At 42.9% G+C, this 14,348-nt stretch overlaps 1 protein-coding gene across 1 annotated transcript in view; it reads right to left on the reverse strand.

Moving 5' to 3' along the window:
- LOC149279312 (protein Wnt-8b-like) overlaps positions 1-14,348 on the reverse strand; it is a 65,225-nt gene that overhangs the window by 9,259 nt on the left and 41,618 nt on the right. The window contains exons 5-8 of the mRNA XM_089501333.1: positions 11,800-11,938; positions 11,018-11,236; positions 9,392-9,517; positions 4,983-5,125 (exon numbers count right to left, since the gene is read on the reverse strand). Of these exons, the coding sequence (XP_089357459.1) occupies positions 4,983-5,125; positions 9,392-9,517; positions 11,018-11,236; positions 11,800-11,938 (627 nt within the window). The remainder of the gene's footprint in view (positions 1-4,982; positions 5,126-9,391; positions 9,518-11,017; positions 11,237-11,799; positions 11,939-14,348) is intronic.

Genomic DNA, 14,348 nt, shown 5'->3' on the forward strand with positions numbered 1-14,348 from the left:
TGTGAAGTTCCTTCTGCACCTAATGTTGATCCTCTTAGCTACTGGGATGAAAAGAAGAGTGTGTGGCCTGCACTCTCATGGGTTGCGCAGCAGCTTCTATCATGTCCGCCAACCACTGTTCAAAGTGAGCGCGTGTTTTCTATGACTGGAAACATACTGAGTCCACAGCGCTCATGCATGGCACCTCATCTGATGGAGCAGATTGCCTTTCTTAAATTCAATCTGCCCAAGTTGGGTTACCCAGCTCTTAGCTTGGAAAGTTAAATTTTTTTTTCTCTAATGTTTAAGGTAGTTTCTCCTCCTGGTTGCACGTGTTTGTGGTGTGGCAACGTCTGCTACCTCCGCCGGTGTAGCCAATTTACGTTAGGGCCTAGTGTCTGAGTTCTGGAAGTCCGCTCCCAAACGCGATGGACTGACAGACTTTGATGCTTTGCCCTGGGGTGAAACAGGTGAGCGGGCCGTCAATTGCCCACTCATTCAACTTTCCCAATGCTGCTGATGCTGCTGGTGGTGCCAGCGTCTCTTCTCTGCCAGTTCGCTTCCTGACTAGTGTCATGCCTCAAATGTCCAAAATGTTCAAGGTAGTTTCTCGCCCTGGTTGCACGTGTTTGCGGTGTGGCAACGCCTGCTACCTCCGCCGGTGTAGCCAATTTACGCTAGGGCCTTGTGTCTGAGCTCTGGAAGTCCGCTGCCAAAGGTCTAGGACTGACAGTGTTTAGATGCTTTGCTCTGGGGTGAAACAGGTGAGCGGGTCGCCAATTGCCCACTCATTTGCCTTTCCCAATGCTGCTGCTGCTGCTGGTGGTGGTGCCAGCGTCTCTTCAATGCCAGTTCCCTTCCTGGCTAGTGTCATGCCTCAAATGTCCCTAATGGTAAGGGCAGTTTCTCCCCCCTGGTTGCGTCTGTTTGCGGTGTGGCAATGCCTGCTACCTCCGCCGGTGTAGCCAGCTTACGCTAGGGCTTTGTGTCTGAGTTCTGTAAGTCCGCTCCCAAACGCCAAGGACTGACAGTGTTTGGATGCTTTGTCCTGGGGTGAAACAGGTGAGCGGGTCACCAATTGCCCACTCATTCGCCTTTCCCAATGCTGCTGCTGCTGCTGCTGGTGGTGGTGCCAGCGTCTCTTCAATGCCAGTTCCCTTCCTGGCTAGTGTCATGCCTCAAATGTCCCTAATGGTAAGGGCAGTTTCTCCCCCCTGGCTGCGTCTGTTTGCGGTGTGGCAACGCCTGCTACCTCCGCCGGTGTTGCCAGCTTACGCTAGGGCCTTGTGTCTGAGTTCTGTAAGTCCGCTCCCAAACGCCAAGGACTGACAGTGTTTGGATGCTTTGATCTGGGATGAAACAGGTGAGCGGGTCGTCAATTCCCCACTCATTCGCCTTTCCCAATGCTGCTGCTGCTGCTGCTGCTGGTGGTGCCAGCGTCTCTTCAATGCCAGTTCGCTTCCTGGCTAGAGTCATGCCCAAAATGTCCCTAATGGTAAGGGCAGTTTCTCCCCCCTGGCTGCGTCTGTTTGCGGTGTGGCAACACCTGCTACCTCCGCCGGTGTAGCCAGCTCACGCTAGGGCCTAGTGTCTGAGCTCTGGAAGTCCGTTGCCAAACGTCTAGGACTGACAGTTGTTTGGATGCTTTGCCCTGGGGTGAAACAGGTGAGTGGGTCGCCAATTGCCCACTCATTCGCCTTTTCCATTTTTCAATGCTGCTGGTTGTGGTGGTGGTGCCAGCGTCTCTTTTCTGCCAGTTCGCTTCCTGGCTAGAGTCATGCCCAAAATGTCCCTAATGGTAAGGGTAGTTTCTACCCCCTGGCTGCATCTGTTTGCGGTGTGGCAACGCCTGCTACCTCCGCCGGAGTAGCCAGCTTACGCTAGGGCCTAGTGTCTGAGCTCTGGAAGTCCCCTCCCAAACATCTAGGACTCACAGTTGTTTGGATGCTTTGCCCTGGGGTGAAACAGGTGAGTGGGTCGCCAATTGCCCACTCATTCGCCTTTTCCATTTTTCAATGCTGCTGGTTGTGGTGGTGGTGCCAGCGTCTCTTTTCTGCCAGTTCGCTTCCTGGCTAGAGTCATGCCCAAAATGTCCCTAATGGTAAGGGTAGTTTCTACCCCCTGGCTGCATCTGTTTGCGGTGTGGCAACGCCTGCTACCTCCGCCGGAGTAGCCAGCTTACGCTAGGGCCTAGTGTCTGAGCTCTGGAAGTCCCCTCCCAAACATCTAGGACTCACAGTTGTTTGGATGCTTTGCCCTGGGGTGAAACAGGTGAGTGGGTCGCCAATTGCCCACTCATTCGCCTTTTCCATTTCCTTTTCCATTTCCATTTCATTTTTTTCCGTCTGATACACAACCTACCAAACATAACACACACAATAACACATATAACACAGTGACATAACACATAACACACATAACACAGTGACATAACACATAACACACATAACACACACATGTACAATTCACATATCACAAGGACCTTTCCTCCTGTTATTTGCCCTGGCCCTCACTTCTACACTCACTAGCATTAACGCTATAACTCACACTTCACCCTATAACATTTTTCCATCCACATAGCTGCCAACAGACCCAACTTTTTCAGGGACAGTCCTGCTTTTTTCCTGTCCCATCAAATTTAGCTAAACTAGGTATGCTAGTGCACATAGGTATAGCTGGGTAGGGTAGCACTACAACATTAAATAAATATAATAAAGTAAATAATAATAAATATAACTTTAAAATAAAATTCAATAAACCCATTAACATTAAAATGTAATTATTATTTAGACATAATACATCTTTGACCAAAACAGTGCACTGCTAATAATGTTAAAACATTAACCCTAAGCTATTTTTTAGTTCTTGTCCAACATTTTTCCATTCGCATACCTGCCAACACACCCAACATTTTTGTGGACAGTCCTGCTTTTTTCCAGTCCTGTCCAGTAAAAGTTGGGTTGTTGCAAAGTATGCCATTATAAATACCGTATTGGCTCGGATATAGGCCACCCCCGTATATAGGCCGCACCCTAAAAGTTTGGTGCTTTTTTAAAGAAAAAGTTTTTTTCTTTAAAAAAGCACCCAAAAAAACATGCTACCACTCTGTCCCCCCCCGAGATATGCTGCCACTGTCCTCCCCGAGATATGCTACCACTGTCCCCCCCCCCGAGATATGCTGCCACTGTCCTCCCTCCCCGAAATATTCTGCCACTGTCCTCCGTCCCCTTCCCCCTCCCCCCCGAGATATGAGGCCGCTGTCCTTCTGGCCCCCTGAGATATGCTGCCACTGTCCTCCTCTGCCCCCCCCCCCGACTTACCGGAGCAGACTCCCGGGTGTCTTCCGGGGCCGGCGGGGGACATCTACGCAATACGTGTATACAACTTCCGGTGCCGGCACCAGAAGTTGTATACGCGTATTGCGTAGATGTCCCCCGCCGGCCCCGCAAGACACCCGGGAGTCTGCTCCGGTAAGTCCCCCCGGCAGAGGTAAAACGCATAGTGCGGACGGTCCGCACGATGCGCTTAGACAACCTCCCGTGCCGGCACCCCCCCCCCGTGGGAAGTGCTGGCAGGGGAGGCTGTCTGAGCGTATCGGGGAGTAGGATGCAGGTCCCCTGCACCGCTGCGGGGGATCTGTATCCTAACCCCGCTGCCTGCGCGTCGAGAGCGTACGTGTGTGCAACTCTATTGGTCGTTTCGGCAGGGGGCTCGCCTGCCATCAACGAATGAGGTGCATTCTGCAGTTCTGCAATTAATTTGTTGATGCCAGACCAGCCCCCTTCCAGCGACCAATACAGTCGCACACACGTACCTTCACGGCGCGAACGCATCTGCTGCTGCTGCTGCTCCGATTAACCCCTGCTACGCAGCCGGGAGGAAACGAAGATGAAACGAGCACGAAGAATGGCCACGAATATTCGCTCGAAAAGAAGACAGGAACGGGCGAATATTCGCGGAATACGAAGACGAGTACGAAGACGAACACGAAGAGCCCCCTGGTGCCCAAGTCTAGTAATCAGCAGCCTCTGTGGAAGTCCGAGAGCATCACTGAGAGATGTGCAGTTCAGGTAGTGAATGGGGGAGGGTTTATGAATGAGTATGTGTGATTGAGGAATTAATAAGTATCTATGAATGAGTAAATGAATGTTTGTGAATGAGTAAATGAATGAATATGTGTGGAAGCATGGCACAGGGAGTCTGTTTGAGGCTAGGATGCCACAGGGAGGCTCTTTGGGGCAATTACATAAATCAATACTAAAGGGAGGCTGGAGGGATAAACACACATAGGGTTGGCTGAGGGAGTACACAAGGGGGCAAAAACACAAAAGGGGGGTCAATAACAAAGCAGTGTGGAAAATACTTTTTTTATTGTTGTAGCAGAGCCTGTCCTGGTGTGTGTGTTTGCTCATCTGTTTCCTGGTACTCTACTTACTGTAGGAATAAACTGAACTATTTAATTTTTGCTTATCTAGAGCTAAAACACCCTCCTGAAGTTATAGTCACTTCTGAGAACAAAACATTATAGCCCCAGAAATCAGTGAGAGGAAAAGTAAAGGTAATGTGTTATTTACGCTATTTCAATCTGCGTGTATTGTTAAAAAAGGATTTGTCGCACTAAATTGCAGCTTCAGCCGTCCCTTATAATGACTTTTTAAAAACAATGTGCTGATGTACCCCAATCCTTTTACATAAGATTCTATCCTATATTATCTGCCTAGCACTGAAGTAATCTTTATCCAGTACACATGGATACCGAGGAGTTAAGATTCTGTCTACTTTATTTATTTCCATAAAAAGGCACACCAAAATCCTCAGCAACAGGTTCATGATGCTCTTAATCCAGCCCTGCATGCGTCCTATCCATTGCACCCCATTCAAGCATTGAATTATGAATGAACCACTGCATGCTACAGAAGGATATTCTCAAATTGTCATAGACGTAAAAAGATTAGACAAAACACCAATCTTTATAAACTTATCAATAGATGGGTTCCGTGTACCTTCCGTCCTGCTTCATTATTATGGAGATTCATGGCAGCTCTGGCATCTTGTCCAGTCTCAAGAGCATCCACAAACTGCTTGGAAATGGCTTCTCCAAAACCGACATTGTCGCTGCATCCACCCCATAACCATCCTTGACCACCTGTAAATGTCAACAACGAAGGCAGAGAACATATTAATCTCTTTGTGACAATGGCTGATTTTATTTGTTGTACCCTTTGTGGCTGTTTTAACAGTTCTGTGGTGCTCGTGTTGTAGTTTTCTTCTTTTCCATTTATTGGACAAATACAAGATATATATTGTTTTTTTGTTTTCTTCTAAGACAAGAAGGGCTGTCTTTAGATGTCGTTATTTTGATTGTATCATGTAATTTACTACAAAAAAAGTATAAAATATAGTAAAAAATTTTGAAAAAAAAGGACTTTACCTGACTTTTACTTGAAAAATCTTTTACTTATCTATAAAAGCTAATGAAAAAAAACTGCTAAATAGATTCTACTATTTGTCCTGAGTTTAGAAATAACTTTTTTTTTTGTTTTTTTGCACCTTATAGGGAAGTAGCGTTTTGTGATTTCAAAACCATTTTCTTCCAAATCTGGTAATTCTGCCCCCATGTGCTATTTGGAACATCTTTAAAGCCGTCCAATGCAGTTTACCTTCATCAAACCATATAGGCACCCCAGAAAATTTCAAATGCTAGTATTTTAACTCTTTCCATGCACTAATTCTACCACCAGTCTTTGTCAAACTTTGTAGTAATTTGCAGCTCTTGGTATATGTGACTGTCAAACATCATCCCAAAGGGATCCCCGAGTACAGTGACCATGCCTGGCTGTTTGGGGGCTAATGGGCCATATTTGGGCATGCGCATTTTTTCAATGTTGAACTTGGTGATTCTGTGCCCATGCCCTATTTGGGATAGCTTTGAGCCTGGCCAATTCAATGTACCCAATAAAACTTTATATATATATATATATATATATATAGATATATATACAGTATCACACAAAAATGAGTACACCCCTCACATGTTTGCAAATATTTTATTATATCTTTTCATGTGATAACACTGAAGAAATGACGCTCTGCTACAATGTAAAGTCACTACTTTACGTTGTAGCAGAGTGTCATTTCTTCAGTGTTGTCACTTGAAAAGATATAATAGAATATTTGCAAACATGTGAGGGGTGTACTCACTTTTGTGTACAATGTACAGCCTGTATGACAGTGTAAATTTTCTATCCCCTCAAAATAACTCAACACACAGCCATTAATGTCTAAGCATTGGCAATAAAAGTGAGTACACCCCTAAGTGGAAATGTCCAAATTGGGCCCAAAGTGTCAATATTTTGTGTGGCCACCATTATTTTCCAGCACTGCCTTAGGGTTACTCTTGGGCATGGCGTTCACCAGAGTTTCACAGGTTGCCACTGGAGTCTTCTTCTACTTCTTCATGAAGACATCACTAAGCTGGTGGATGTTAGAGACCTTGCGCTCCCCCGCCTTCCAGATGCTAAATAGGGTTTAGGTCTGGGGACATGTTTGGCCTGTCCATCACCTTTACCCTCAGCTTCTTTAGCAAGGCAGTGATCGTCTCTGAAGGGAGGGGATCATGTACTGCTTCAGTATGTCACAGTACATGTTGGCATTCATGGTTCCCTCAATGAACTGTAGCTCCTCAGTGCCAGCAGCACCCATGCAGGTCCAGACCATGACGCGCCCACCACCATGCTTGACTGTAGGCAAGACACACTTGTCTTTGTACTCCTCGCCTGGTTGCTGCCACGCACACTTGAAACCATCTGAACCAAATAAGTTTATCTTGGTCTCATCGGATCACAGGTCATGGTTCCAGTAATCTATGTCCTTAGTCTGCTTGTCTTCAGCAAACTGTTTGCGGGCTTTCTTGTGCATCATCTTTAGAAGAGGTTTCCTTCTGAGACAACAGTCATGCAGACGAATTTTATGCAGTGTGCGGCATGTGGTCTGAGCACTGACAGGCTGACCCCCACCCCTTCAACCTCTGCAGCAATGCTGGCAGCACTGATACGTCTATTTCCCAAAGACAATCTCTGGATATGACGCTAAGCACGTGCATTCAACTTCTTTGGTCGACCATGTCAAGGCCTGTTCTGAGTGGAACCTGTCCTGTGAAATCGCTGTATGGTCTTGCCTACCGTGCTGCAGCTCAGTTTCAGGGTCTTGGCAATCTTCTTATAGCCTAGGCCATCTTTATCTAGAGCAACAATTCTTTTTTTTCAGATCCTAAGAGAGTTCCCGTGACCAGTATGAGAGAGTGTGAGAGGGATAATACCAAATTTAACACACCTTCTCCCTATTCACACCTGAGACCTTGTAACACTAACAAATCATATGACACCGGGAGGGAAAATGGCTAATAGGGCAATTTGGACATTTCCACTTAGGGGTGTACTCACTTTTGTTGCCAAGGTTTAGACATTAATGGCTGTGTGTTGAGTCCAGGAAGGAAGGGGTGGTCATGATGGATGTAGCAGCAAAATGAAGGTACCAAAGAGGTGTTCTGGGTGGCAAGACAAAAAGGAACAGTGGAAGATGAATTAAGTCTGAAAAGGGATTTAGCTGAGTAAAAGGAGCATAGCGTGAATATATAGTACAAAATTGACAAGGCAGATTAAAACATCTTTCCGCTATGCTCAGCAGTTTGGGAGCATTGTTGATGATGCCTAGTTAGTATTATGTGACCATGTATTGGTCTTCAAAAAATGTTGGCTGCTTCAGTGTTCTTAGATATTTTTGTCAGATGTTACTATGTGTCAAAGGCTTTTATTGACAATAACATTTAGTTTATGCAAAGAGTCAATATTTGCAGTGTTGACCCGTCTTTTTCAAGACCTCTGTATTCCACCCTGGCATGCTGTCAATTAACTTCTGGGCCACATCCTGACTGATGGCAGCCCATTCTTGCATGATCAATACTTGGAGTTTGCCAGAATTTGTCCACCTGCCTCTTGAGGATTGACCACAAATTCTTAATGGGATTAAGGTCTGGGGAGTTTGCTGGCCATGGACCCAAAATGTCGATGTTCTCAGGATGCTTTACTGTTAGAATGACACAGGACTTGATGGTAGTGGTCACCTTGTCTTCTCAGGATAAGCTTTTTTCCGGATGCCCCAAACAATCGGAAAGAGTCCTCAGCAGTCCAATCCCTGTACCTTTTGCAAAATATCAGTCTATCCCTGACATTTTTCCTGGGGAGAAGTGGCTTCTTTGCTGACCTTCTTGACACCAAAAGTCTTTGCCTCACTGTGCATGCGGATGCACTCACACTTGCCACCCTGACGCATCCTTCATAACAATTGAACCTCTTTCCCTGAATTATTTGATTATCCAATAAATGATTGCTTTAGGTGCAATCTTACTAGCAGCAATATCCTTGCATAGCAATGATGACAGCAAGTGTTTCCTTGCATGTAACTATGGTTATCATAGGAAGAACAATGATGTCAATCACCCCCCCGCCTTTTAAAGGCATGTTATTCTAAGTCAATCAGCATAATAGAGTGCTCTCCAGCCTAGTCTACCTCAACACCCTCACCTGTTATTGACATTATGTCAGCTGGTCCTTTTGGGGCCGGGCTGAAATGCAGTGGAAATGTTTTTTGGGGATTCTGTTCATTTTCGGGATTTTGCAATTCATCTGATCACTCTTCACAACATTCTGTAGTATATGCAAATTGCCATAATCTAAACTGAGGCAGCAGACTTTGTGAAAATTAATTTTTGTGTAATTTTCAAAACTTTTGGCCCCAACTGTAAGCAGACTGTGACACCAAAGGATTATATTTTAGGCTCTAAGGATGAGAGGCACTATTAAAAAGCTATCCTGAAAAGGGATGAAAAAAGTGACCAGGGGATTGTAGAAAGGAGGGAATGAAGAGTTGTGAGCATATTACTATTGAGGTTTCTACAAAGTGTAGTAGCAGAGGAATGTGAAGGAGGTAGAGATGAAGGCAAGGAATTAGGGGTGATATCCACAGCTCCTCAAAGAAAAAAAAGAATATGAAAGAAAATTCAAGTAGAGTTTGTAAGGGACAATAATTTGATAATTTGTGAGAGGATAATGAGTAGGAGTAAATGACAGGAGTAGGAGAAAAGGGTAGAGGAAATTAGAGGGAATTCATACAAGTGTGCACATGTAGAGGCAAGGAACAGTACAAACCGTTATTGTAGCAGTTGGCCCAGGATTGGTGTCATATTGATTCCAATTTATACAAAAAAATGCAAAATTATTAATTCTCAATGGTAATTATTTACTGACTACAGCACAAAATGGGATTTAAATTGCTGCTCACAGAAGATAATGTCCACATTATCCCCTCCGCCAGTCCAAGATGTAGCACTACACCTACAAATAACTTTTCTTACCAGGTTGCCCATTTCTTGTATCATCACAGCCGCAGTTATCAAAATCTCCGAGGCTGCAGTTCCTTGTCAGTGTATACATGACTCCTGCTGAGCTGATGGCATGAACAAAAGCAGCTTCACGATTTGCTGTAACATAAAAAGGGAATGCAACAGTAAAACAATTGTAGAAAAAAAGTTTTCATTTTAGTTTTCTGACATTTTATGTTATGCAGTGCATTTATAGGATATGAATAATCATAATGCCTTTCTCCACATGAGACATCATACAAGCCATCTGAGGAAGGACCAAGAAATTGGTAATAATTCTGTATTGTATTTGTAAAGCGTCAAGTACACCTGTTGGTACTACAGTATATAAATAAAATCAACATTAACATTGCATTGATTGTAACCTATACACAAAATGACAAATCTTTAAAATAGATACAATATATTTAGTTCTTGAAACTATTATTTGCAGATTATAAGTTTGTTTCTTCCTTTTTTTAAAGTTAACCATCATTTTAGGTCATTAAGCATTTTCAAGATGTAAGAAACAATACCCTATTGGTTAAGAATACATGTTTTTGGATTTTTACAGATATATTAAATCCCAAGCCTCACAAAGGAATTTGCTTTCAGCATGTACGTGTAATCAACTTTGCCACATACACCATCTTCTTTATTGTTTTTTTTGTTTGTTTGTTTTTTTTGGAGGGGTCTGTCAAGGACTAGTTATTTAAAATGCAAACAAAAATCATAAAAAGTTCAAGAGAAGAGATCTAAGACACTGAATGTAGATATCCAAAAGGACAGTGCACAAATGCATACAACAGCAACATTTTGCAAGTTGTGTGATGTTAAATGGTATTCGTCTCCTAGATGGGGTGAATCCAAGAGGTTGATTTGTCACTATAAAATGAAATTTATACAAGATACATTTGCAGAAACTAAAAATAATTTGCAATCAGAATCCTCTTCTCTAAAAGACAAGTGACAATTGTATAAAGAACACTCACAGTTGGCAAAGTTTTGTCTACTGACAAATCAGAAAAAAGTTGATAATTTCTAAAGGTTTCCTTTTGTTGATGTAAATAGCTATATATAGTTGTCAGTTATAAGTGTAACTGGGTGCATCACTGAATTATAATTCTCCTATAAAATGGAATGTGTTTCATAGAACAATATTATTTGTGTATAAGTGGCCTTTGTGCAGGAAGTTCTCAGTTAGTCAGTTAGTGAATCCTACAGGGTTAACTCAAAGGAGTGCATTGAATCCAGAGAATCCAGGTAAAACATTTAGTAACTAAAATGTCGCTTTTAACTCCTGCTATTGCACATAAGCTAACAGTTAGGTGTGATTCAGAAAAAAATATTTAAACGAATTTTGGGGGCTAATGTCAATTTAAAAATGAAAAACCATGCAAGAGCCCTTAGTGTTGTTTTCTAACATATGTTTAACATGTGAAATAGTTATTTTTGTAAATACTATATATGACAAATCTAAAAAACAAATCCATGGTGTAGGACCCAAAATGAAAGCCCATGAAAAAAAAACGGCTCTAAAAATGTAAATCATATGGAAAGAGGTCTGAAACCATAGGATGTATGGTGAAGATGGGCCTATGAAAGAAATAAAACTCTGACCTGGTGAAATGAATCCTGTAGGAAGTGAGGTTCCAGACTGCAAAGGGTGATTTGGTGAAAATGGGTTCTGGAGATGAGATAAGGAGGTCCGGTTGAATTGGGATTCCAGTCTAGAGAAGAGGATCCTGTTGAAATTTATACCCCAGACTGGAGAAGTAGGCACGGTTTCATAGAGACTGCTGCCTGCAGTAGAAGATCCTGTGGATTGTGGGTTCAAGTCTGGAAAAGAGGATACTCAGGAAATTGAGGTTCTAACCTCAGCCAAGAAGGGGAACAAGTTATCTGGAATATATATAAGAAAATTTACTTGGATTTGGATAATGTGAGCAGCGCCAAGAAGTTAAGAATCCATCAGGAACAAGGAAAAAAAATCTGGAATATCCCATTTAAGAATAAAAATTCACAAAATGTGATTGAGTGGAAAACAAACCACCACCACAAATAAAAGAATAAAAATTCTTACCGCAAAGGCTGGTATATATTTCACAAAGAAGAATGATGCAGACAGTTGTGCCCATGTGGAAGTTTTTAAATGTGAAGTAATAAGGTCATCAAGGTGTTTTACAAACTTTAGATTTCCTTTCTGAAGAATTACATGGCTGGTTGTAACTTTTAGTGGCCAAGAAGACCAATACAACTACTCATATGTACTGTCCAATAGAAAAAACATAGCACGGATGGTCAAACTTTTAAATAAGAAAGAACACTAGTTAGCCAAATTGCATTTGTAAATCCAGGTTATTGGAAGACTTTGTACTATTATATGGGTAAGATTTTCTTACCACTGCGTAGACCACTGTGACTTGAGAGCTGCAGTGTCCTCTCAGGGCAATTCCAACGATCCCAGGCAAACTGATATTTGCACTCCTCAATTCCACTCTGTGCTCCAGCTGCCACACTGCTTGAGTATATGAGATAAGCCTACAATAAGAAATCTGAGAGTCACACAGAGCACATTTCTGTACACTGTACACTATTTTTTTCAGTATGCCTTCATTAAATGAAAAGCTCCCAATTTGTTTCATTCTCAACTGCCCTTAACTGACCAATACTTTTCTTTTTGTAAATACATGATACAATAAGTTAATTGTAACAATCTGAAAACAAAATATCATACAAGTACTTAAAACACGCCAACAGGGCTAGATTAACGTAGAGGCTGATGGAGCTGTTGTTCCCGGCCCCTACCTGAAAATAGGCCCAGTTAGGCACAGAGATTCCCTGGTGGGCTGGCCAGTCTGGGGGGCGGTGGCACACTGAAGTGACCAATCTGGCCGTACGACCACCAGGGCAAAAGCTTGCAGCAAGCGCGATCGCAGGGGTTGGAACTGCAACCAAGCCAGCCACTCTAGGAAGCCTGGGTGACCCACGCAATTGCTTCCGCAGGGGCCCTGCTGCTTACCTTTGCATTGCTCGCTCACTGTGCGAGCAACATCTCTTGTACCACCAAGGGGAATGAGAAACTCCATTTAATAATTTGATAGTCACATTACATGACCCTGCTGCATTCCTGTTTCTCCTGGGTGGTAAAAGAGAAGTTGTTTGCACAGAGTGCCAGCAACCCAGACGTAAGCAGCAGCCTCTGCAGAGGTCTCAGAGCAGCAACAACAGATGTGCAATTCAGATGGGGGAGGGTTATGAACAAGTATCTGTGAATGAGGGAATGAATATTTGTGAATGAGTGAATGAATGAATGAATGAATGAGGGAATGAATATCTTTAACTGAGTGAATAAATAAGTATCTATGAATTAGCGAATTAATGATTATCTGCGAATCAGTATATGAATGTTTGTGAATGAGTGAATGAATATGTGTGATAGCATGGATGTGGAAGTCGGGGGAAGCATGGCACAGGGAGGCTGTTTTGTGGCTAGGATGCCACAGGCAGGCTGCTTGGGGGCAAAGATGGCAATCCTATGCTTCCAATTCGGGTGCTAGGCAGGTCCTGTAGATGCAATCTGGGTGCCAAGGCTGACATGATACTAAATATGCAAGGGTGTGGAGGCATTAATTCACAAGGGGGTGGGTGCTGGTTGGGGGCATCAATACTAAATGGGGCTGGGTGGTCATTAGGGTGACCACATCACCCATGTTTTCCAGAACATGTTTTCCAGAACATTGTTGTAGAAGAGCCTGTTCTGGTGTGTGTTTGCTCATCTGTTTCCTGGCACTCTATTTACTGTAGGAATAAACTCAACTATTTAATTTTCCTTACGTAGAGCTTCAGAGAACAGAACATTACTCTATTTTAATCTGCGTATATTGTTAAAAATGATTAGGCGCACTAATTTGTGGCTTTAGGAGTCCCTTACAATGACTTTTACATAAGATTCTATCCTATATTATCTGCCTAGCACTTCATTTTACACAGCATGACAACCCTCTTAGACATCCCTAACACTGCCTCTTTACTTATTGATGGTGATTTTAAATCGTTATAGATCTAATTACACTAGCACCTGACCTCCACACACTTCGTAATACGGCCCTGTAGCAATTCATTAAACATCACAACTGCAACATTGACATTTGGTGTATTCTAAATTCCACTATGAAAGGCTACTTTTTGTACTCCCATTTCTCTCCTGCCACCTTATGGATGGCTCATAAAGCCATAATGCGAGGCCCTTTGATACATCTGGCATCCCAGAAAAAACCAAACCAGCCATGCCAAAGAACTTGCATTTAAGAGCGAGGTTGGCCACCTGGAATCCACACACAAAGCTTCGAGAGACCCCAAAATCTTACACACTTAATCAATTACAAAAGGAGAACTTATTATCTTCCTATCCAAAGCAGTCTTAAAAGCAATTCATTGGAGAGATCAAAAGTGTTTAAAAAAAGCAAGAAGCTAGACACCATGCTTGCCAGGCGTCTTAGACAAATGACTAAATCACAAGCAATCAGACAAATAAACATGTCTGATGACACCGTGTCTTCATTATCCAACGACATCAGTTCAAATTTGTTAAATATTATGCCGATCTCTACAACTGAAACGAAAGGGCTCAGATAGCTTGATTTCATGCACTTCCACTTTCCTACATAAAACCTTGCATGCCCCCCAAACACAGTTACCTGTCTTCAAAATGACATAAGAGGAGCTTGACCTGGCAATTTTGGCATTGAGGCATACTAAAGTCCCTTCCCTTTAAAACCAAGCACCTAGTCACGCAGTCTGCATTTACAAATATTTGTGAATTATTTTTTTTGTTCTGAAGGGGTCAGTGAATTTAAGCGTGGCATCATGATAGGATGCTTTTGTAAAAAGTTTGTGAAATGTAATCCCTGCTAGATATCAACCACATCAACTGTAAGTGGTATTATTC

Source organism: Sceloporus occidentalis, unplaced genomic scaffold (assembly GCF_023333645.1).
Source record: "Sceloporus occidentalis isolate IW3139 unplaced genomic scaffold, rSceOcc1.0.p SCAF_172, whole genome shotgun sequence".
Taxonomy (NCBI): Eukaryota; Metazoa; Chordata; class Lepidosauria; order Squamata; family Phrynosomatidae; genus Sceloporus; species Sceloporus occidentalis.